The 26,051-nt window shown below is 37.4% G+C and overlaps 1 protein-coding gene across 1 annotated transcript in view; it reads left to right on the top strand.

Moving 5' to 3' along the window:
- The window catches only part of MAOA (monoamine oxidase A), a 90,376-nt gene that overhangs the window by 20,005 nt on the left and 44,320 nt on the right, over positions 1 to 26,051 (top strand). Inside the window, 3 exon segments of the mRNA XM_020995885.2 lie at positions 4,246 to 4,320; positions 4,323 to 4,339; positions 8,060 to 8,197. Of these exon segments, the coding sequence (XP_020851544.1) occupies positions 4,246 to 4,320; positions 4,323 to 4,339; positions 8,060 to 8,197 (230 nt within the window).

Below are 26,051 nucleotides of genomic sequence, written 5' to 3'. Positions count from 1 at the left end.
AAAGTTATAAAAGGCCAAAAAGGCCTTGTTAGACCTTTTTTCTGTCCTTACACTCTTAGGATCTAGTGATATTGGCTACCTTGCTGTTGCTCACACAGGATGCTCCATCTCCTGACTGCATTTTTACTGGGCTGTCCCTCATGCCTAGTATTCACTCCCTCCTCATTTCTGCCTCTTGGCTTCCCTAGCTCCCTTCAAATCTCAGCTAAAGTCCCACCTTCTGAAAGAAGTCTTTCCCAGTCTTCCTTAATCCTAGTGCCATCCCTCTAATACTTACCCTAGTTTATCCTGTATACATCTTGTTTGTACATAGTCGTCTCTCCCATTAGACTGTGAGTTCCTTGAAGACAAGCAGGTACTATTTTTGTCTTTCTTGTATTCCCAGTTATTTGCACAGTACCTGGTGAATAGTAGGTACTTAATAAATGCTTGTTGACATGTTACTTAAGTTTTTTCTCCTACCTATTTATTCTAGGCTATTCTCTAGTGTTTTGTAAAATTTAGCTTATAATTAAGAAATAAAATTTAGGGAGCCCTGAAGTTAGCTGGGGGGTTAGATGGCACGGTGAATAGAGCAAGGGGCCCAGAATCTGGAGACTTGAGTTCAAAACCAGCCTCAGACATTTACTAGGAAATGGCAAATCACTCCAGTACCTATGTCAAGAAAACCCCAAAAGGGATCACAAAAAGTTGGACATGACTGAAAAATGATTAAACAACAAGAAGTTAAAGATGTAGCTACATGTGCTATGAGTGTCTTCCATATTTGCTCTTACATTAGCAATGCATTTCTGGGACCAAAATTTTTTTAGTTGCCTATAACCCATTTTCAATTTTTGGAATACCAGAAACTGTCTAAGACTACAAATTGAAGAGCAGTTGGCAGTTTGCTTTGTAGGAGTTTCCTCACTGGAAATATCTGTGAAATCATGTTTCCATTAAACAAAAAACCCAAATGATACATTTTGGGGAATTTGCTCTGTTGGAAAGACAATTTTAAAAATATGATATGGTAATGTTTCATGTCCACATAAATGTGTTTTTCCACATAACTAAACCTTAAGCATCAAATTTTTTTCAAAAATTGTTTTGGTGGAAATCTTTCAAAAATACGTACTTCTCTGCCTTTTAAGCAGAAGGCAAAGAACATAGCTCAACATGTATTGATTGCTCAGAATTGTCGTTAAGCACATCTATTATAACAGATAACATGTATAGAGTTTTGAGTAACTTTTTGTCTGCCATCTTAAGTCATATGACATTGAAAAGTCTTGACCTTTCTGGACCTCAGTTTCCTCATTTGTAAAATAAAGAGGTTGGACTAGATTTCCAGCTGTAAATTCTTTCTCCCTCAACTTCCTTTTATGTTAGATCATGTATTTCCACTTTGGTGGAGGTCGTATAGGTTGTTTCTGCATGGCTCTGACTCTCACTCCACTTCCAGTTATTGCTTCTGGCAAACCAGCTCCTCAAGCTCACCTAAGCATTGTGTGGGAGATCATAAGGAATAGGAACTATATGTGTTCAGTGGCCTTTTTCCTCTGATTTGAGTGGGCAAACCATGGCCTGAGGACCAGATACGACCCACTGCCTGTTTCTGTATATGTGGCCTGTTAGCTAGGAATGCCTTTTACATTTTTAAATATGCAGCTTTATTTAAAAATGTAAAAATCATAGCTTGCAGGCCATATAAAAGCAGATACAAGATGGGATTTGGCCTTAGGCTGTAGTTTGAAGATCCTTGCTCTAACAGAATGAATGAATGGAGCATTGATTAAGCACTTACTATGTGCAAAGCCTTTTTTAAATATTGGGGATACAAATAGAAAACTAAAACATCCCTACTGTCAAGGATAACATGTATGGAATATTTTGCCTGCAAGTCAGATGGAAAGAACAGTTGTCCTTATGGTGCAGAGGCAGAATAGATGGTTATGCCTCTTTTTTTAATGTCATTTACTGCTGATCAAAATCATGTCATTTGTTTCTGTTGAACCATTTGACAATACCAAAAGACTTTCAGGCAAGAACTTTTTTTCTGATCTTCAGTAGCTGTGGCTGTAGCACCTGTAGGAACAGTTGCCAGGCTGCATCTCCCAGGGGTTGCTTCCCAGGAAAAATAGTTTAAACTTTTTGTTCTTTTCTTTATCATTAAAATTATGACAAAGAGTTTAGCCTCTCTAACGCAGGGCCATCTCAGCTTCTGTTGGTAAAACATCAGGACATCTGATTCAAATGGGCTCCTGCATGAAGTAGAAAACTCACAATTTGGCAGGAGTCTGAAGACCATTTATAAATATGGTACATATGATGCACAGGGCATGTACTTCATTAATAAATCTGTTATGGTGTTGTATATGCTATAGCATATAAATGAATCTAGTGAAAAACACCTGTGTTCTATGACCAAAAGAGTTGTGAAATGATGTTCAAACATCTACCATGCTTTGAATTAGCTTCCCTCCCCCCCCCCAACTAAAGCCTCTCTTTTCTATGCAGTTGAATGGCATAAAATACAAAATCCTATTCCTGTGCCACCTCATCATGTGGAGGTGATCCTGGGTTCTCAGTAGTTGTAGCCAATTCACAAGTTCTGGATGGTCCTTCTGAACTGAACTTTGAGTATGGGTCCAGTCACAAACTGACATAACCATTATCTGGACTTACAGTCTAGGTCAGTTGGGTCAAAGGCAAATAGAAAGGATCCTTATGGTAGCATATTGACTTAGAAAACCACAAATTAACATTATCTATGTTGTATTTTTATTTGCTCTGCCAAATATTTCCCAGTTTACATTTTAATCTGGTTCTGGCCACAGCAATCAGAGTTTTGCAGGAGTTGAGTTTGACCCCTATGGTGTATATAGGCAAGTCACTGCTGTAAAAGTAGCAGGAAATAAGTTGCTCTGATAACAAGCAAAGAAAAAACCACCAAAAAGTAAAGCCTACCTTAGATTTGGTCTATATTCATGAAGTTCATTAATCTCCTTCAATTACTTTTCAGTTCTCTCTCTCTCTCTCTCTCTCTCTGTCTCTCTCTCTCTCTCTCTCTCATAATAGTAATAGTATCTAGCATTTAAATATTGCCTTAAGATGTACAAAATGTTTTACAAATATTATTTCATTAATCCTCACAATTGCCCTGTTATGATGTGCTATTATTCCCATTTTATAGATGAAGAAATTGAGGTAGGAAGAGGTTAAGTTGCCTCTGAACTTGCCCTGCATGACACAGCTAGTAAGTGCCAAACTAGATTTGAACCCAGGTCTTTCCAATTCCAGCTCTACCCGCTGTACCACCTAGTTGCCTAGATTGACAGACTGTTTTGGAGGGATAGGGCAGACCTATAATTTAGATCATTGTAAGGAAATTCCTTCTTTAGAAACACCCTTCATGAGGTGCAAATTAATAAATCATTTGTAACTTTCATTACTAAATTGTTGCTTGAGCATGCCCATGATCACAAAGCCGGCATCTATGGAACTTAACTTAAATTTTCCTGACTCCCAGAGCAGCCCTCTCTCTGTACACCATGTTGTCTCTCATTCTATTGGCTGTAAAATCTCATCTCTTTTATTAGGATTTTCAAGCAGTCAATTGCCTAATACTTATTTGGTGTTGTAAGAAAAATCACCAGCAACTATCTGTTAAGCCTTCACTTTGTGCATCTACTAAGCAAAGCTCTGGGAATATCATTCCCAAGAATGAAACATTCCTTTCTAACAATGTGCTTACATTTAAAATGAAGTAAATAACATACTTATAAAATATGTAAAAATAAAGAAGTACAAACATACACATAGTAGTTAAATATAAGATAGTTTGGCGGGGGGGAACTAGGAATTGAGGGATTCAAGAAAGTCTGTTAGATATGGTCCATACTTTCACAGAACCTAATACATACTTAGCTGGAGAAAAAAGATGAATAAATGTTAAACAGTTAGCAAATAATATAAGAAAGCGTGTGTGTAGGTGCTAAATTGGATTGTGTAGACACTGTGAGCATCGTATCAGAAGACTGCAAAATCAGCAAGGCCCAGAATAACCAGGGAATACTTCTAAGGACACCCTTTTTACCTCTTTGTATAGGAACATGCCTTTTGTGGGAATATAGTGATATGTGTATGGATATGATAGATTTTTAGCAAGTATTTGTAGAATTGATTTAACAATCCAGATACATTTATAAAGAAATGAATTTTCTTGAGCTTTAACTTTCTGTCTCTCTCTTTTTTTCCTCTTAGGTCTTTCTGCTGCCAAATTGTTGGCCGAATATGAAATTGATGTTGTGGTTTTAGAAGCACGGAACCGAGTCGGAGGAAGACTTACACTGTGAGGGTGAGAGTTTCGTAATGTTTCATTTGACGTATCTGACACACACTGTAAGTACAAATGAAATTCAGAGGGCTAAGAAGATAATTGAGATTCAGAGGATTAAGAAGACCTGGAGAAATCAAGTTCATTTACTTGTCTGTGGTACCATGGAACCTTAGCCTCTCCATCAGTTTAAGAAGGATTGCACAGGTTCTGTCCATAACCCAATAACATATATAATCCTTTTCTAATCAGGAGACTTTTAAATCCCTCCTGTAAGGATTCCCAGTTCCCCTTCATTTGCTTTTAGATATTTTATTGCCTACTGTCTCTACTTCTCATTGTGTTAAATGACCTTTTTTTTTAAAATTAATATACATTAAGCTGAATTTTCCTTTACCAGTAGTGATAGGTACTGAAATACAGGATAGCATGAGTAGAAAGAGCACTAGATTGAGGTCAGTGGGATGGGATCACAGGTTTTCTACTAATAAGCTGCAAGACCTTTGGATAAAGCATGCCCTCAACTTTCCTTCTGACCGCAGAAGGATTTGGAGTAGTTGGTCCAGAAGGTGCTAACATTCTCCAGTGTTAATGAGAGATACCTAATAGTGTTAGAAAGCCTGGATCATTGATTTCTTCTTTATGGTTCTCAATAGATATGTACGTTCACATAAAAGACTTTAAGTTAAAGAACCAGATTCTTTATTTCAGGCAGTATTTATATGTCAGTATTATTTCCCCCATACATATTCACTGCCTTAGGTTAGTGTCATAGGTTTCCATGCTTATATCATTTCTGTGTATTAAGGGTTCTTAACCCAGGGTCCATGGAGGGATTTCGGGGGTTTATGAACTTGGACAGGAAAAAAAAATGACATCTTTTTTCATTAATCTCTAACTAAAATTTAGCATTTTCTTCACTATTTAAAAACATTTTTTTCTGAGAAGAGATCCATGACACAAAATAGGTTAAGAACCCCCTGATGTATATCATTGTTGCATAAGAACATGGTTCCATTTATAGCAAAGTGTTCCAATTTTCAAATCAGCAAATTTGCTAAGTTCTCATGAACTTATTCATTTTCAGTTGTGTGAGAGAAAGGGAGACAGAAAATTAGGATCTACAGAATAGATTATTTAAAATATTAGTAGATTAACGTTAATATGAATAGACTTGTTTGTAACAGGATCAAATATGCAAGAAAGTTATTATGAAATTTGCCTTTGATTAGGCTAATTAATCCCATTAAAATACTACTAATAATTCAACTAAAATAGCAAAATTTGATGGGGTTTGAGAGGACCATCACCTAGAAGCTGCACAAAATATTCCCAAGGACTGAATTTATTTGTGTGAGGAGATGGTCATAGGTTCCCAAAGTGGGTGGTAACTGCCCCTGGGTTGGGGCGCTGGAATGATTGGGGGTTGGGGGTTGATAGTAGCCTTCGGTGTAATTGGAGAGTTTTGAATAAAAATAAGGGTTAATCTAACCAAACCCCAGAGGGGAACTGAGTAATTTTTTTTAATGGGGTGGTAGGCCAAAAAAGTTTGGGAACCTCTGGACTCTAAGCAGAAAGCTAATAAGCTGTGTCTCTCTCCTCCATAGATTCCCATTTATTATCCACTCCAAACCAGTTTAACATCACACAACCTCATCCATTCTTCTCCTTTCCTCCAGGCTCTTATAATGAAATAGCTGTTTACCTCACCAAGGTCAATCCCTCAACATGTGTGCATGATCCCATCCCTCCCGTTTTTTTCCAGCAGATTTCCCACACTATCATCCCATCATTCCCTTTAATTTTCAGTCTCATCCTAGAGGCAGCTCATGAAAAACTTGTTAATTATGGAATGAAAGTTCCAGAGAACATATTAGAAAGGGCAGGGAGTTCAGGGATTAGGTTTGAGATGGATGGGGCTGAGAGAAAGGGTAGTGAGGGTTCAGGACAGAGCCTTGGGATATACCTGCATCTAGAAGGCATATTGTAGTTATGATCCCACAAAAGAGACTAAGAAAGAGCAGTCAGGTAGATAGGAGTAGGGGACACACACACACACACACACACACACACACACACACACACACACACAGAGGTATCACTGAAATCCAGAGATAATAGACAATTCAATTTCATGAACATTTATTAAGTGCCTAACATGTATTAGGCACTGTGCTTAACATTGGGGATTCAAAAAGAGACAAAAGACAGTCCCTGCCTTCAAGGAGATTAAAATCTAATGGAGGAGATAACATGCAAAGAAATATATACAAAACAAGCTATTTACAAGATATATAGGAAATAATTAACAGAGGGAAGGCGTGGAGTTAAAATGGGGAGGGGAGTGTTGGGAGAAAGCTTCCTGTAGGATGTATAATTTTAGTTGGAACTAAAGAAAACCAGGGGAAGCTAGGTGGCACAGTGGATAGAGTGCTGGGCCTGGAGTCAGCAAGACTTCTGTTCATGAGTTCAAATCCCAGTTACTTACTAACTGTGTGACCCTGGGCACATCACTTAACCCTGTTTGCCTCAGTTTTCTTATTTTCAGAATGAACTGGAGAAGGAAATGGCACTCCAGTACCTTTGCCAAGGAAAACCCCAAGAGTGGTCATGAAGAGTTATTCAAGAATGAAAAATGACTAAAACAAAAATTCAAGGAAACCAGGGGAGGTCAGTAGTTGGAGCAAAGGAGGGAGAACATTCCAGATATGAGGGACAGCTAGAGAAAAAGATCAGAGTCTGTCTCTTGTGCTTTTGCACACACTGTCTCCTATGCATGGAATGCCCTCTCTCCTCACCTCTCCCAGTTGGGATTCCTGGTTTCCTTTAAGTGCCACCTTTACTCTTGTCTTTATTGATCGCCCTGGTGCTGGTGTCTCTTGTCCCAATTACCTTGTATTGGTTTTGTACTTATTTTTATTTATTTATATATATATATATATATATATATATATACACACACACACACACACACACACACACACACACACACACACAGTGTATACACGTGCGCACACACACACACACACACACACACACACACACGTATCTCTCCCCATCAGGGTAGAAATTCCCTGTGTTAATATTCCTGGCTCCTGGCATAGTGTTTGGCACACAGTGATAGGGACTGGACCTGTGATTTTATTAGTATGGGGACCTTTCAAATGAGAAGACTCTACCAATTGATGGAGTCACATCCTACAGTGTGCTGCCAGATTAATCATTTAAAAGCACATCTCATATCATGTTGCCCCATTTCTAAAAAAACCTTCAATGACTTCCATTGCCTACTGAATAAATTATAAACTGTTTAGCCTAACATTCAAGCTTCCCCACAGCTAAGCCCCAACTACTATTTCTAAGCTTATCTCTTCCTTCAGACACTTCATGTTGCAGCCAAGCTGGACTATTTGCTGTTCTGTGACCACTTAACGTGACCTAGAGTTTCTTGCTTTTACTCATGCTATTCCTATTGGCCAATATTATTCCCCCAACAATATTACAAGCATTATTATCCTCATTTTATAGATGAGATAATGGAGGTTCAGAGAGTAAGTGGCTTACCAATCATCACATCTCTGAGTATCAGAGAGAGCATTTGAACCCAGGTCTTCCTGATTCCAGGTCCCATTACTTCATGGTGAGGGCACAAAATCAATGAGGAAATCCTTTGTAATGACTGAGATTATTCTTTTAAAAAAGTGTTTAATGAAAATCTTTCATTCCATCTTTTTTTTTTAGAATGACTTCGTTGATTATGTTGATATTGGTGGAGCTTATATAGGACCTACTCAAAATAGAATCCTACGATTATCTAAGGAGCTGGGTATAGAGACTTATAAAGTGAATGTGAAGGAATGCCTAATTCATCATGTAAAGGTAAGCCTGTGTTTTTTTAAAGAAATAAATTATTCTCATTAGTTATTTGGCTTGGAAAAGTATTTTGTTTTTAAAGTTGTTTTTACGTTGCATAAAATTATTGATTCCCTAGTTTATTCTCCTTTGAGCTGCTGTTCATCTTTCTTCAAAAACACCAGCTGTTCCACCTTTGACTTTTCAGGATCTATCAATAGCACCAAGCAGTTCAGTGCTCCACAGCCTTTATCCCTCTTGGTTCCCTTTATGTGCTTCTGTTTGGATTTGGTTTTTATCCTTCTGAAGTAAGAAGCTGAATTAATCATTTTGTTTTATCCTTATCTCTTACTTTTGGTTATAAGAATTTGAAGGTAAAAGATTCCCCTGCCCTTTGTTCCCCAGCTTTTCTTTATTTCTTTTTTTTTTTGTGAGGCAGTAGGGTGGAGTGACTTGCCCAGGGTCACACAGCTAGTAAGTGTCAAGTTTCTGAGGCCAGATTTGAACTCAGGTCTTCCTGAATCCAGGGTCGGTGCTGTATTCACTGTGCCATCTAGCTGTCCCCAGCCCCCAGCTTTTCTGCTTGCTTTGTTGTTAACTTTTTGCTGATGAACATGGGGGTAAAGCACACCATGGAAGCTCAGTAAAAATGGCACCTTTACCTCCAAGAACTGACCAGGAAGCCTCTTTATCATTTGCTATTTTTTAATGGAAGATCAGTTCTTCAAAACTTCAGTCATGTGAATTCAGTAACATGGAAAAACAGAGGTAGAATGGTGTGCCAGTTTCATTGAGTATGGTTTATATTTAAGTGAAGAATTTGAAACATCTTTGTCTTGGACCAGGCCACAACTGCCTGAAATCACAGATGCTTGGCCCCTTTGTGCTGTTTCCTACTGCTTAGGCAAGAAGCTATTTAAATTTGAGCTGTTTGTATATTAGCAAGAAACCACAGTTGTAGCCAGTGTTAATCTTCCTCCCTGAGAGATAAATGTATAATACTTGAGGTCTGGAAATAGGCCTGGAGAAATAAATTTAGTTTGACAGTGTAGTCCTAGTCCTACAACAGGTCTAGAGAGCACAGATCACCAACTGTTCAAGAATGGGGGCCGAGTCTTTACTAATTCACCTTAACACTTTTAAATGTTGATAATAGTTTCCCCTCTCAAAAAGTCACTGCAGAATGTGTTATATGGACTGAAAGTCCAAAGACCTGACATTTTTTACTCCAAGCTCTGGCACAGTTAGCTCTGAGACAGGGGCAAGTCTCTGTGCCTCAGTTTCCTCATCTGTGAAAGGGAGAGGCAAATGGAAGTAGCTGGTCCTTTTTAGCCTTTAAAAGTTCTTTTGCTGTACTGAAGAGATATGAGAAAACACCGTTTATTGCTCTTTTGTTGAGATGGGAGGAGGAGGGACTAGAGATATGGAATATTGTATAGTGCATTGGATTATTTTATGATGTACTGATGAACTTTGCTAGATTTTTTTCTTCCTACTTTAAAGAAAACACATTCTTTGTTAAAAGAGGTGGATCTCAGGGAAGGGAGAAGGGGAGAGATATAGAGGGAAATGTAGGTGATATAAAAATAAAAGATATCCATAAAATTTAATTTTTTAAAAAATTTCATGTTCTGTATACAGTCATCTGGTGTTCAAGGGACTGAAACACAACTGTATTCTAGATTAGCTAATATTCGGATGCAGAAAACATTGTTTTAAAAACTTTTATATGTTGGAGACAGTTCTGGGAATGTGTTGTGAAAAGAAAACCTTACGTTTTTTAGAGAAACTTAAGTGTTCAACTTGAAGTGAGATATGAAAAGTCCGTGAAAAGCAAGATGGAGAGGGAATTCTTTTTCACCTCTTCTCTCCTGTGTAGTATGCTTCCTTGGCCCCTCATCATGAATCTCCCTCCCCTTTCTGAACGCCTTGGATGGCTGCAGAGAGTATGTATCCAGTATGAACCCGGATCAAGTATGCATTTTTATCCGACTTATTTCATGCCATTACTAAGTTGACATTCAGTCAGTCTTCATGCGTATCACCACAACCATAGAGAATGCATTGCCTTTAGTTGATGAAAGTATAATTAAACAAAACTATACCGTTCTACTTCTCTCGTTATTTAGCCATTTTAAGACTTGAAAGGAGATAGCTCTTGAAGATTTGTTCCTATAATTATATCTCAAATGTGGTACAGATGCTGTCTTTCACATTTAGGATTGTGGGACATCTTAATGTATCCTAAGAGAATTGCATAATTATATCTGTTTCTGTTGGATCAGAATTCATTGGGTCCTTAGCAATGTCTTGTACTTTAGTTACTGAATAAATGTTGAATTGGATTAAATAAATTTTAATTAAATATTTATTGTATGCACAGCATAGTGCAGGGGAGATTAAAAAAATTAGTTTGGATAAAGACATAGTCCTTCCCCTGTTGGAGCTAGGGGGGAAGGAAGTAAGATAGAAATACAGATAACTATACTAAAGAATATTATCTGATAAGTGCATTTGAGAATTGTAAAGTGCTCAGGCCAAGAGGAAGGATGTTCTTGATCGTCAGGGAAGGCCACAAACTAGCACTTGATTCAAGCATTTAATCAAGAATTAATTAAAGGAAAGAATTAAAGGAAGATTAGGCAAAGAGGGAAGAGGATAATCTTCGAGGCAGAAGGAAGGATGTGAACAAAACGTAGAGTGTTGAGGGAACAGTTGGATGGATCACTTTGGCGGAAGTATAGTCTCACACCCTATGACAGACTTATCTTCTTTTTTGATTATATTTGTCTTTGATGACACATCCTCTACATCATTATAAAGAAATCAAACATTAGTGGAACAAATTAATATAATCAAAAAGTAAGGCAGTATCATTACAGGCTATACCAGAAAAATAGGCAGAAGGGTGTCATGAATGTACTCAACCATTCCAGCACAGTAACAATTAAAGAAATACTCCTACAAGCAAAAGAAAAAAGTTAATTAAAAAAACAAAGGCATAATAGCTGATATTAATATAATGTTTCAGGGTTTATAAAGAAATCATTGGACAGTAAAGAGTATTAATAAAACTTTTTTCTTCCAGACTTCACTTTGCCCTTAAGAGCACATGCTGTTTTTTCATGCTTTTACCTCTTTTGAGAGTTCAGTTGCAGTCTAGATACAGCTATCCAGATAATTCACAGAGGAATCTGTGTTTCTGAATTTAATAGTCTGTGAGGAGGGAGGGCACATACATAAAAATTTTATATTTAATATGTATTACTCTTGCAGAATCCTATCCCATAGATAAGAATTCATCCATTTACAACACTGATATGAACTTGAATTCCAAAGAATGAGACTGATATGAACTTGAATTCCAAAGAATGAGAAAAGGGCTTAACTTATAAATTGAGCTTTGATACAATTCTATTCCATTAAAATTTTCAAATCACTAAATTAACATTTAATACAGTTGTGCTTATAAAAGATATCAGAACTTAAATATTACTTTCATACAAACAAGTTTAAAAAGCATAATGACTTTAGACATCCCTTAGTAAAAAAATTATTCATACAGACATACATAATTTATAAATATAGCAGTTAAAACATTTCAGATTTGCCAGCCATCAGAAGATGACTGTAGGAAGATAAATTGACTTAATTTTTTAAATCCAATTTTATAGTCTTTTAAATGCCAAATTTAAAGAATCTCTGACTCTAATTCCAATTCTTTAGATATAGTGAAGTCATCATAACTGCTAACTTTCATCTTTCGTCTCCCTTTACCCTTTACCCTTCATCTACTCAGTCAGAAGCCTCATAGTTTTTCCCTAAGACTCTTTGTACTTGGCAGCTTACTAGATAGAGAAAGGAATAATGAATTGTAAACCAATTAATTCCTAAGTCACTGGTAAACATTCATTTTAATAGTAGGCTCATACACACACAAACAAATAAAAGTAGATTCAAACTCTTAGTCTGCAGCATAAAAACTTTTTAAAATGCTTTTTTCTCTTCAGTACTGTGGCAGATTACACAGACACTGTATTAAGACAAGACCAAATTAAGTTCATTTTCTAGGATCAAGGCCAGGATTTCCTAATTTTTCCTGGTTAATATTCTACTTCTAGTGCTCAAGAGATGTCTGGAAATTTCCTAAGTAGGCATTTGGAAGAAACATGGATTTTGATGTCCAAGGATCTGGTTTCATATCCTGAGTCTGCTGCTTTCTACCAATCTGACCTTGACTATTTACTTAATGGCTATAGAGCCTCACTTTCCTTACATGAAAATTGAACGAGTTGGACTAGATTACCTCAAAAAGACCTCTTAACTCAAAATCTATTATCCAGTCCATGATCTACCCACTTCCTATCCTATCAACACCATTCTGTCTTCCATTTCATTAGTGAAAGTCCAGTTCATAGCACCCAGGTAATGGGGAAGAAGCACTATTTAAGCTCTGACAAAGTGAACATTGTAATGCACCCCTCTCACCTTCAGGATCTACTCAAAATCATTGCACTTACCCTGAGCCCAGAATTGACACTACAGGGAGTTATGTGTTCTCATTTCCATTTTTATTTATCAGTATCTGCGAGGATACACAGCTGCTTTGTCCTAATAAAGGTGAGTTGTGGCTGTCTTTGGTTTTCCAATATGTGCCAGTTCAGTTCCCCAGGGGTTATGGTTTCCAGGCTTGTGTAGTCACATGCAACTTTATGACATCATACACAGACAGAGAGACTATGTTTTTTGGCTCTCCCATTTCCATACTTTAAAAAAATATATTTACTTTGTTCTGAACTTAACAAATAAAACAAGCATTTCTGTAACATAGTAGAATAAGAAAAAAATGATTACGCATGAAACTGCAAATCTGTTACGTACTACTTGCTATTCCTTCTAAATATATAATAAATTACATAGCTTTCAATTCTGATATTTCCATTTACATGGTTATAGTCATTATGTGCATTATTTTACTGGTGCTGTTTATGATACTGCATAAAGCATTTATTTCATCTTATTTTATTTTAATTTTTAAAAAATTTGATTAAGTTAATTTATTTATTTTTAGTTTTTAACAAAAATTCACTTCCTCAAGATTTTGAGTTCCAAATTTTCTCCCCATTTTTCCCCTCCACCACAGGACAATGTGGATTCTGAATATTCCTTCTCCCAATCTGCCCTCCTTTCTAACGTCCCCCTTTTCTCTTATCCCCTTCCTCTTCTATTTGCTGTAGGGCAGGAGGATAGATTTCTGTATCACATTTCCTGTATAGCTTATTTCCCAGTTGCACGTAAAAACATTTTTTAGCATTCGTTTTTAAAACTTTGAGTTCCAAATTCTCTCCCTTCCTCCCTTCCCACCCACCCTCATTGAGAAGGCAAGCAATTCAGTATAGGTTATACATGGGTAGTCATGCAAAACACTTCCATAATAGTCATATTGTGAAAGACTAACTGTAATTCCCTCCATCCTATCCTGCTGTCCCATTTATTCTTTTCTCTCTTTTGACCCTGTCCCTCCTCAAAAGTGTTTGCTTCTGATTGCCCCCTCCCCTAATCTGCCTTCCCTTCTATCATTACCCCCCTCTTATCCCCTTTCCCCCTATTTTCCAGTAGGGTAAGATAGATTTACATACCCATTTGAGTGTGTATGTTATTCCCTTCTTAAGCCAGATCCAATGAGAGTAAGATTCATTCATTCTCTCTCACCTTCCCCCCGTTTCCCCTCAACTATAAGAGCCTTTTCTTTTCTATTTTTTTTTGTGAGATAATTTACCCCATTCTACCTCTCCCTTTCTCCTCCTCCCAGTACATTTTCTCTCACCCTTTAATTTTATTTTTTACATCTCATCCTCTCATATTCGACTTACTTTGTGCCCTCTGTGTGTTTGTGTGTGTATATGTATATATGTGTGTATATGTGTGTGTGTATGTACATATACATACATACATTCCCTCCAACTACCCTAATACTGAGAAAGGTCTCATGAGTTACAAATATCATCTTTCCATGTAGAAATGTAAACAGTTCAACTTTAATAAGTCTCTTATGATTTTTCTTTCCTGTTTATTTTTCCTGCTTCTCTTGAGTCTTGTATTTGAAAGTCAGATTTTCTATTCAGCTCTGGTTTTTTCATCAAGAATGCTTGCACATCCTCTATTTCACTGAATGTCCATTTTTTTTCCTGAAAGATTATACTCAGTTTCAGGGGATAGGTGATTCTTGGTTTTAATACTAGCTCCTTTGAGCTCTGGAATATCATATTCCAAGCCCTCTGATTCCTTAATGTAGAAGCTGCTAAATCTTGTTTTATCTTGATTGTGTTTCCACAATACTTGAATTGTTTCTTTCTGGCTGCTTGCAATACTTTCTTCTTGATCTGAGAACTCTGGAATTTGGCTATAATATTCCTAGGAGTTTTCCTTTGGGGATCTCTTTCAGGAAGTGATCGGTGGATTCTTTCAATTTCTGTTTTACCCTCTGGTTCTAGAATATCAGGACAGTTTTCCTTGATAATTTCTTGAAAGATGATGTCTAGGCTCTTTTTTTGATCATGACTTTCAGGTAGTCCAGTAATTTTTAAATGATCTCTCCTGAATCTGTTTTCCAGGTTAGTTATTTTTCTGGTAAGATATTTCACATTGTCTAATATTTTTTCATTGTTTTGGTTTTGTTTTATAATTTCTTGATTTCTCAAAGAGTCTTTAGGTTTCATTTGCTCCATTTTAGTTTTTAAGGGAGTATTTTCTTCAGTGAAATTTTGGATTTCCTTTTCCATTTGGCCGATTCTGCTTTTTAAAGGCATTCTTCTCCTCATTGGCTTTTTGGATCTCTTTTGCCATTTGGGTTAGTCTATTTTTTAAGGTGTTATTTTCTTCAGTATGTTTTTAGGTCTCCTTTAGGAAGCTGTTGACTTGTTTTTCATGATTTTAAGACCACTCTCATTTTCCTTCCCCATTTTTCCTCTGTTTCTCTTATTTGATTTTCAAAATCCTTTTTGAGCTCTTCCATGGCCTGAGACAATTCATATTTTTCTTGGAGGCTTTGGATATAGGAGCTTTGACTTTGTTGTCTTCTTCTGGTTGTATGTTTTGATCTTCTTTGTCAGCAAAGTAAGATTCTGTAGTCTGAATTTTTTTTTTCTGCTGTTTGCTCATGTTCATAGCCAGTTACTTGAGTTTTAAACTCTTTGTTAAGGTAGGGCTCCCCTTCCAGTGTGGAGGGTGTATTATCCCAAGCTTTGGGGATTTTGTGCAGCTATTTTCAGAGGTACTTCTAGGGACCTGTAAATTTTCAGATCATCCAAGCTGGTATGATCAAAGGAGAGGTGTTTGCTCCTTTTCTGACCTGTGCTCTGGTCTATGAGTGACAACAAGCACTCTTTTCTGCCACGGAACTGGGAGGAAGATTTTATCTGTACCACCACCACCACCACAAGCTTCACAATGCCAGCACTCTTTTTCACCGCAGAACCACCACCCAGGACTGTGACCCAGATCAAAGCACTTCTAAGTTTTCTTTGGTGTTTGTGGGTTGAGAAGTCTGGAAACCACCATAGCTTTCTGTGATTCAGTCCCCTGAGGCCTGCTCCATGTTTGCTGGGGCCCTATCTTTGCCTGTGTGACCTGCTGAACTGAACTCCTCTCCCAGCCCCGAGCAACAGACCTTTCATGCCAACCTTCCAGGTTGTCTTGGGCTGGAAATTTATTTCACTCTGTATTTTTGTGGGTTCTGCTGCTCTAGAATTTGTTTATAGTCATTTTTACAGGTACTTGGAGGGTTTGGGGGCAAGCTCAAGCAGTTCTGTGCTTTTACTCCACCATCTTGTCTCCTTCCCCCCCATCTCCATAGTTTTATGCTTCATTTTATACTTCATACTTAAAGACCGTTGGTGACCTTTAGAAGAGCACTTTCTTTAGAGCTATAGAATTATCAAGCATAGATAAGTTTTTCAAGAAGTTTATCACTAAAGGAAAGAAGGGGCCCAGGAACAGTAAATGAATGAGATAAAAGGGTCAAGGAAAGGCATTTTTAGGGCTGGAGATAACTTAACTGGCAGATTTTTAGGCAGCAACACAGAATCTCAGTTATGAAGGCCATCTAGTCCAGCCTCCACCTGTCAGTCAGTCAATAAGCATTAATTAAGTTCCTGATAGTTCCAGGCATTGTACTAAGTGCTGAGGATTCAAAGAAAGGCAAAGAACAGTCTCTGCCCTCAAGGAGCTCACAATCTAATGGGGGAGAAAATCAATAAACAGATTATGTGCAAACAAGCTATATGGAGGATAATAGCAAATAGTAGAGGGAAGGCACTAGAATTAAGAGGGATTAGAAACAGTTTCCTCTAGAAGGTAGGATTTTAGCTAAGCCTTGAAGGAAGTCAGGGAAGCCAGGAGGCAGAAATGAGGAGGGAGAGCATCCCAGGCAGTGGAGGACAGCCAGAGAAAATGCCTGGAGCTAAGAGGTGCATTGTCTTGTTGGTGGATTAGCCAGGAAGCCAGCGTCACTGGATCCAAAGAGTATTGGGTGGGGGAGAGTGAAAGGTGTAAGAAAACTGGAAAGGTGAAGGTGGGGGTTGGGGCCTAGGTTCTGAAAGGTTTTGAACACCAAACAGAGAATTTTGCATTTGATCCTGGAGGTGATAGGGAGCCACTGGAGAATTTATTGAATGGCCTTGGTGGTAACATGGTGAGATCTGCTACTAAAATCACTTTAACAGCGGAGTGGAGGATGGACTAAAGTGGGGAGAGGACCTGAGCAAAGATCCCCTCTACAGTATACGCAAAAAGCAGTGTTCCAGCCTTTGCTTGAAGACCTTTAGTGAAGGGAAACCCACCATTCTTGAAAGCAGCCTTTCCACTTTGGTATAGTTTTCATTGTTAGGAAGTTCTTAATTAAACCCAAATTTACTTCTTTGCAACTTTTACTCATCGTTGTTCGTTCTGTCTTCTTCCTTGCTTCCTTCCTTCTTTCCCTCCCTCCCTCTTTCCTTCCTTCCCTCCCTCTTTCCTCCCTGGGCTTGTGTTTTAAAAAATATTTTGTCAACTGTTTCAGTGTAATTGATTTCCTTTGTGATCCTGTGTATTTTATTTTGTGTATTTAAAAACATCATTCTGAGGTGGACTCCATAGGTTTCACCAAATTTCCAAAAAGGGTTTATAACGTTAAAAAGTTTAAGCAACCTCAGTGAAGTGGATAGAGAACTTGCCTTTAAGTAAAGACAACCTGGATTCCTGTCGTGCTTCTGATATATAGTTGCCTTGTGACCCAGAACATATACTCCCAGGCACTCTCCTGCCAAGTAGGAACTGGCCTTCATTGGCAGGAAGTGTCTTCAAAAAGAGTCCCTATGTTAATGAAATCACAGTTCTGTTTCAAAACGAAACTCATTTTTCTTCCTCATCTTCAGGTAATGTAATCAATACTGAAAATGCCATTGTCCTTGGTGTGATGAAACACTGACAGATTTGCTCCATTTCATATCTTGTAGTTACCCTCCTTCCAGTTTTATTGATAAATACTTTTCTAACATGTTCTGGCCTTGTTTGGTCTCACACGCTTTTTATAGGCTCATTTCCCTCTTCCCTGCTTTTTACTATTTGGGAAGACTAGTAATATTGCTTTTATTCTTCCATCTGTTATATACTACAAAATGAACTTTGTTTTAAATCAGTGTTGCTCTTGGTCACCATACCTCTATTTGGCAAGGAGATCCAAGTGTTTGCTACTTGAAGGATTTTTTTTTCAGGATTCTTTGTGATATTAGTTTTATATCAGATGAACTTTACTGGCAACTGTCAGTGATCATAGTTGATGCCTTTACTTTTAACTCTTTCTGCATTTTCAGGGTTATCAGTTTGACTAGGTCAGATAGGAGCTATTAAAATTGCATGTAGTATCTTCTCATTTTTATGATTTCTACAATTTGGTGCTAACTCTCACATTTCCTTTAAGAAGTGATTGATCTAATGAAGTGATAAACCACTTATCCAGAAGACTGAAGATGAAACACGATACTCATCTCCTGCCAGAGAGGTGATGAACCCAAATTGCAAAGAGAGATATTTACAGGCATGACCAGTGTAGGTCATAATATGCTGTGTACGGTACTGTGTTATGTTTATGATGAGGGTTTTATTTTATTTTATTTTTTGTGTTGCTCAGTAGAGGAGTGGAGGGACCAATTATAAAGGCATGTAAAATAAATAATTTTTAAAAAAGAGAAGTCATTGATCTGACAGAGTCCTGATGCTACATTGAGTCCTATGTCAATAATATGTCATTTCTTGTTATACATAGTTTTATTTTTAAGGTATTGTTTGGTGTTCACCATGTCTTATACCTTTACACTTTGGCCTCTTTCATGGCTTAATTCTGAATCAAAATTTTTATCCTTTTTTTTGTCATTTTACTATTAAAATATTGAAAACATAGCGCAAAATTATGTTGTGATTTGGTTTGGAGACATTTTACTAAAAATGTCTTTAATTGAACGTGAAACACATTGCACATAAGCTCCAGCTGCCTTTTTAGTGGTCCATTACATATGTTCATTGTAAGCCCAGCAAAACAAGATGACCGAGTACTACAGATAATCTTTCTTACTGCCCTTGGGAGCCCAGTGAAATCAATGTATTTATTCACCTGAATAGAACCTATGAGCCAACCTTTTCATTGAACTATAATTTCATAATGACTTGCAATCTTGTTTTTTTTTTAAAGAATATTCATATGAAAGTGGTCTCACTATCCATCACAATTCCATCACCTCTAGTATGTGAAACTTGGAAATTCCATTTTTCAACCATAACTTCCTTTCTTTTCACCTTTTCTGCTCACTATAAAACTCCCCCAAATGCTACTGGATATTCAAAAAATGGAAGAAAACTGTCTGCAAATATATGGCTTGACTTTCCTCACTGAGAACATTCTAGAAAATATTATTAAAGGGATGGGATAGAAATAGTAATCAAAAGGAGCCACTTCTCCATGGAGAATAGGTTTTGCCATGTACTGTCCTCATTTCCACCCCCCTTTTTTTGAGGCAGTTGGGGTTAAGTGACTTGCCTAGAATCACACAGCTAGTGAGTGTTATGTGTCTGAGGCTAAATTTGAACTCAGGTCCTCCTGACTGCAGGGCTGGTGTTATATCCACTACGCCACCTAGCTACTCCTCTCATTTCTCCTTTTGACAGGATTACTAGACTGATAGATCAGGGAATGCTGCAGATAGTTTACCCAGATTTTAGGAAAGCATTTGATAAAGTCTCTCATTCTTTCTCTATGGATGTGTCTACCAAGAAGAACCCAAATGTGGTCACAAAGACTTGGATAAGACTGTAACAAATAAACAACAATAAACCATGTGGAAGGATTTGTTCTGCTTATCCCTCATAATATAATAACATAATATAAAAACATAATAAGTAAGAGTAGTGGGTCAGAGTTGCAAAATATCAAACAGGTTTATGCAAGGCAACAATGACTAACAATTAGATCTAACGAAAAGGGGAATGAACTACCTTGGGAGGAAGTGGGTTCTCCCTCAGTGAAAATCTTTAAATAAAAGATGATCTTCCAAATATTTTTATAATACATTTTTATTAAGCCTTTTTACACCACTCAGATCTTTTCCTGTATCCTCAGCATTCCTCCCTCCCACTTAGCCATCCCTTATAATTTCTCCTCCCTCACTGACCTGCCGTCTGAGCTGACCTGGACTATTGGAAGGCTTGAAGCCACAAGAATTCTTTCTTCCTTCTCTCCCTGTCTGCCCTTCACATAAGCAAGGTTGGGATAATGCAGCAGTAGGAAGAATGATGAGTTGCAGGTCTCTAAGGACTTCACATACCTCTGAAAAGAATATTTGGAATGGGCAGAGATGGGAATTTCCTTCAGTTCACTCCAAGCTTTTGTTACAACTTCAAAAAAAAAGTCTTAGAAAAGTTTTGAGACCACAACAGAGACTCTCCTCTTAAAACATTTTTGCTCACAATTCCATGAATGTGTTTATTTATTGCTCAGGTGTTTATGCGTTTATAGATAAGAAATTCAGAAAATTCAGAAAAATGCCTGAGTATCCCATAATACATTCATTGCTTCCAATTTTTAAAGGAATAACCCTGTAAAAGGGATACAAATAGAGTAAACTGTTTCAAAAGCCCTACTTAAAAAATTTAATTATGTCGGTGAATGTGGGCAAACTGGACATATATAATAACTTAGTTGATAAGTCTTAGGAAGTTACCTGAGGTTAGAAGAAGGTGATGAATTTAACTGGGGTCATGTAGTAGCTGAAGTACAAGAGGTAAAATTTAAATCTTCCAAGTCTAACACTTCCCACCGTGCCAGAATGCCAGAGTATAAGCACCAGTACTCACTTTAAAATCCCATAGCTCACTGTGTATCTTTAAGGACGCTAACTCTTCTCATCGAGGCAAAAGCCAGATCTTCACTGGTAAATTAAAGAAGAATTATTTGTAGCTATTTCAGTCTTACTCTCGCTTCATTTTCATTCATTCTTCTGGCCTGACTCTGGACTTTTCTCCACCATGCCCCAAGCAGTCTTCTCTGCCAGAAAGTTCACTCTGCACCTATGGTCTCCTTACCATGGAAATTCACTTTGTTCCCTAGCCTTCTCACACTGGAATTACACTCCGCACTTGTGTCCCCTTCTTCTTCAGTGATTCATTTTTCTCAGAACCTCCATTTTATGGAAAGGGCTCAGGCCAGTCACATCTTCATTTCTTTTAGGATTCCACTCTTGGGTTCTCCCCACTGCCACATTCCCCATATAATCTCCTTGAGGGTAGAAACTGTATTATTTCTGCTTGTGTTTGCATTCCACGGTGCCTGGCACTTACTTAATGCCTAATAAATGTTGTTGATTTGACTTTACTTTACCTTACCCCTGACCCACCTTAGGTAAACCTAAATTAAGACAGTTCTATGGCCGTTTGTATGTATTTGAGGGTATAAGGGAAGTAACTGTTGGCTTACACATTTGGATGCTACCTCGGTAATTTGCTTTTCTTTTGCCACTATTTGATGAATGGCAACATTTCAGCATCAGTAATTTAAAAACTTTCGTGGGTTTTTTTTTTTTTTGATGAATAAAGGGTGGGAACAGGATAGGGAGGGCAGAGCAGGGTAAAATGTAAAGATAATTGAGTTAAAGAAGCATTTCAGGTGGGATTAATAAGTAGAGCCAAATGAAAATATTATCTTTCATAATTGAAAACACCTCACCTATATATTTAAAAGAACTGTTTATCTAAGTAAGATAAGTAGTGTAACTGGTTAATAATTCACTTGACTTTTCTGTGTCATGCTGTATCATGAAATCCAGTGTTAATTGACTCAGGATCTAATGCATATGCAGTTATTTGCCTCTCCTTACAATATGAGCTAGAAAAAATTGGACGAAATAGATCTTTATTACATGTCTATAAATATAAAATGAAACCGAGAATGTAGTCGTTTTCCAGATAATTCAAGACACTTTGTCCTCAGTTTTTTGGCTATTTCATACAATAGTATTTATAGCTAGAACGGTGTCTGCTTTTTCCAGATTACAGCCTAAGTGCTGGCTAAGTGTGTTCTGTAAGTGGTCAAGAACAGCATATACTAAGATCTTGTATTCCATACTCTATGAGTTTGGGATTGTTTTCCAGCCTTTGGAAAAGAAACTACTACAGCCTTTTCTAGATTGAGTTTATATTGCAGTATTGAGAGAAGTTTACATTTCTGATTGAGCTGTTCTTAAGGGCCCCTACCATGCTCAAGAAAATGTTTAATAACAGGGGCAGCTAGGTGGCACAGTGTGTAGAGTCTGGGACCTGGAGTCAGAATAACTTGGCCATAGACACTTGTTAGCTTGTGACCCTGGGCAAGTCATTTAAACTGTTTGCCTCAGTTTCCTCATCTGTAAAATGGGGATAATAATAGCACCCACCTCCCAGAGTAGTTAGAAGAATCAACCAAGATGAGTTTGCAAAGTGCTTAGCATGGTGTCTGGTACATGTTACATTCTATATAAATGTTAAGCTATTATTATTAACATAACTGTTATCATTAGTAACTATCATTATCCTCCTACATAGGCCTTCTGCTCTGCAGACTCACAGTTTTCTAACTTGTTCTTGATATATTAAAAGGACATTATTGACCCTGGGCAAATCACTTAACCCCACTGCCTAGCCAAAAAATAAAGGATATTATTATAAAATATTTAAATTGGACCTTATTGAACCTATCATACATGCTGCAATATTTTGTTAATAGAATCATGTAGTGGAATGATTTTTCTTGTTCAATAGTATTTTTGCAGGTGTGTGTCATTGGCAGAGTTTATTAATACTTTTAAGTGTTTTATTTAGCTGGAAGATATCTGATCTATTCTGTGCCTCTTAATGAATTTTCCTATCTTCAAGTTTGCCCTAAGAGGTAGTATTTAAGTGATAGGTACTGTGACCAGGCAAGATTTAGCAGAATTACAGTAGATTGCTCCCCCTCCCCAAGTTAATTAGGCTGTTTGTATAGCTACATGAATAAAACAAGCTGTTCTCTATCATAAAATAAATGAATTTCAAATTCCTGCTTCTGCAGTACTAAGATCATCATGGACACAATTAAATTTTTGTTTTAGAATTTGTTTGTTTTTAATGGCAAGTTTGGAGACTTTCTGTTAATCTTTATAGTATCACCTCATGATGGAAGTACTTAGGATTTTCATTGTCTGCAGCTTTTGGACCTTTCTGTGTCGCAGTTTGATTAAAATTGAAATGAAGTGTAGAATTGAATGGACAGTTTGACAGGACCTGTCAGATCTTCTGCTGTCATCCCATCTCCATTAAGAACCCAGTGATGTGCACACATATGACACATATTTAGAGAAGTACACAATGCAAATTTGTTTTTTTCATTCTGTAAGAATACAGGTTATCTTATAGTACTCCATCACTGGCCACTGACTTTTCAGTATTTGTTTTGTTCTTCCCACAGACATTTATCCATGGTTACCATGCCAACGACTGAAATCAGAGAGTTTTCAAAGTGTACGTGGTCTGGAATCCTAAGTAAAATGTTTGTACCGAACAGGTGTACTTAGTTTCAACCATGGGGCATTTATGGGGGATAAGACTGGGGGAGGGATTTTTGTTTGACTTTGTTTTGTAAATTAATCAGACTTAGCTATAACTGTTGTTAAACAGATTCCTAATAAGGTGTTTGTTCCTTTTCGGTTTGAGTTAACATTTCTCTTTTAACTCCCCGGGAGACTTTTCAGTTATCCTCACTGAAAGTTATTAATTTTTTTCTTTTGTAACCGGCTGTAGATAACTAAGATGTTAAGGCCTTGAAAAGTGTGATACTCATTTTATTGCCATAATTCTTAACTTCTGATTACACAATATGCTGGGGGAAAAATTCACCCTTTGAATTCCTACCATATTCTCCTTTCTAGCCAAGAGCAGAGAAGCACTCCATGGCAACCAGCTGCACTATAGAACATTAGTGTACCTCTCACTATGCTACTTTAGAAATGACACGAATGTTTTAGAGTAGGCATTGCTGGGAAGAATGCCTAACAGTACATGATATTTACTCTTGAGCTATGTTCTGAGTCAAGTGGAGGGGCTATGGTAAGGCCAGCTTTTTCAGGAGTGGAAGAGAAATTTACTTCCCCTTTGGAGTGGTACTCTAAATTTATCCAAACCCATGTGCCAGACCAGGGCCCAGAGTCAGTCCCATTCTTTCAAAAAAGGAAGTTCATATTTGTCAACCTAGGGATAAAAATTCCTAAGAAATACAATCTCTTTCTTTCCCCTACCCCCTAATTTCAATTTGGTTAGTTCCTTTGATCCTTGAATGTGCTGTGTGTTTGTTTGCCAGCATAATTAAGGGAGATATTTGTTGATCTGTGTTTAGGAAGAAAGGGAAAATACAGATTGTTTCCATTGTACCAAGCCTGGAACTAGCTGCAAAGTAAGCTATGTGTAAATGAAATACAAAATGGCGGATCCTTATCCTACCATGACCTTTGAGTAACTATTGTACTTTTGAAGATGCCACAGAAATATGCAGGACTAAGGACTTTTAATGGATCTTACCAGTTTGTCGATGATATCTTAATTAGAATTTGACTTTTTGTCCACTGAAATTAGACTCCCATATCTCACTGTGTCATGGAGGTAACTCTGCCCTCTCTAAAGCTGAACCAGTAAAGTTCAAGCTCCAGCAGGTCACACGAAACTGAAAAGGCTTCTAGCTCTAGTCCAGCGATGGGCTATACATCTGTCATACAAGGATCAGCCTCAGTAAATTAAGACAAGTCCGTCACGAGAAGGTTGGCCACCAGGAGATGAATTTTTAAATTCTGTCTAGTGTCTCTGGAGGTAACATGGACTTTAGGGTCAATTTTTATATTATTTTGTTTCCAGTTTTACTGTCTTCGAAATTCCAAGGAGTAGAGTGCTACACAAGCAGAAGGACCCAAGATCATGTAGAAGATCCTGAGGGTTCATTTAGTCCAACCTCCTCATTTCATGGATGAGGGATACTGAAGTTCATAGGATTTAAGTGCTCAGAGTCACATGGATAGCTAGAGGTATCTTTCCAGGATTTGGTCCCAGGTCTTCTGATTTCAGTTCCAATTCTCTGTTCCACTGCACCATGAAGTTCTTAAAACAGCACAATGCCTAGCACTTTCGAACACATGGAGGGTTAATAAATGTTTCTTGAATTGAATGATCCGTGATGATCCTAGCACTATTCAGGACTCTAAAAATTCATTTTTATGAAAGGTCTTACCATGTGAAATGAAGCACAGACACCTTATTTTTTATCCATAAGTTGGGATCTTTGTAGAATAGATCTTCATTTGAAGCTCTCCTTTATTCGGGAGAAGTGCCAGATTTTAAACTCCATGAGGCTAGAGATGAAGTCTAATTCAAATTTTGCATCTTCACCAATACTTACACCATATTCTAAATAGGCATTTAGTATATATTTGTTCAGTTTAATTGGATCGAGAAAGTGGGAAGGATAGTTTAATTTCTCTGGAAGGATTTTATGGTGCTTTTCTTCTGACAATTTAGCAAGAAAGGAGTGAGATAAATTGAGCAAGCAACTATTCGTTCTAGTAGGCTCAGAGGTGGGAAAGACTTTTGTAACTGAGTGACAAGGAAATATCTTAGCTCCCTAGATCGGAGAGCATGAGTCAGGGTTTTGAAGATAATACAAACTGTTAAATAAGAGCAGATAAATCCTGGCAGGACTTCAAGTCTATGATTAGAAATTTTGATTTGATTTTTACAAGCAGTGGGGATCATTCCTTTTTCTAATCACAGGTATTTGCATCTGTATTATAAGTCAGAAACATTGGAAAACATATTTAGCTTGACTAGTTGAATTTTATGACATAAAAGATGTGGTATAGAGTTGTTAAGCAGGTGAGATAGGAAAGGCATCCATTTTTATTGGTTTGTGGTGACCTTTTAATAAGGAAAAATTCCTGACAAATCTCATTTTCAGCCTCTAGTCAGCAATATTTTAGTTACCTTCTAGCTTGTGATTAGTCTTCACCTGCACCAAGAAAGGTTCAGGTATGACAGTTTCTTGACTGCAGGGATTATGAGACTCTGGACTCTTACTTTTTAGGAGATTTTTAATAGTGAAGTTCTTAAAGTCCACAGCTTCAGAAAGAACAGAAGTAAGTCACTTAATAGGGAAGCTTTGTAAAAAATGTGTGTGAAAGTGCTTTATAAAAATTATACGGAGGCAAGCTGCTATTCATCATATTGTTTTCATAAATATTGTCCTCATCAGCATGGGAACCAATTTGATGGTAAAGACCTTCCCATTGTCCCACCATCCCTT

This window comes from Phascolarctos cinereus, unplaced genomic scaffold (genome assembly GCF_003287225.1).
Source record: "Phascolarctos cinereus isolate Bilbo 61053 unplaced genomic scaffold, phaCin_HiC Scaffold_726;HRSCAF=1367, whole genome shotgun sequence".
NCBI lineage: Eukaryota > Metazoa > Chordata > Mammalia > Diprotodontia > Phascolarctidae > Phascolarctos > Phascolarctos cinereus.
This window is presented reverse-complemented; position numbering and strand designations above follow the sequence as displayed.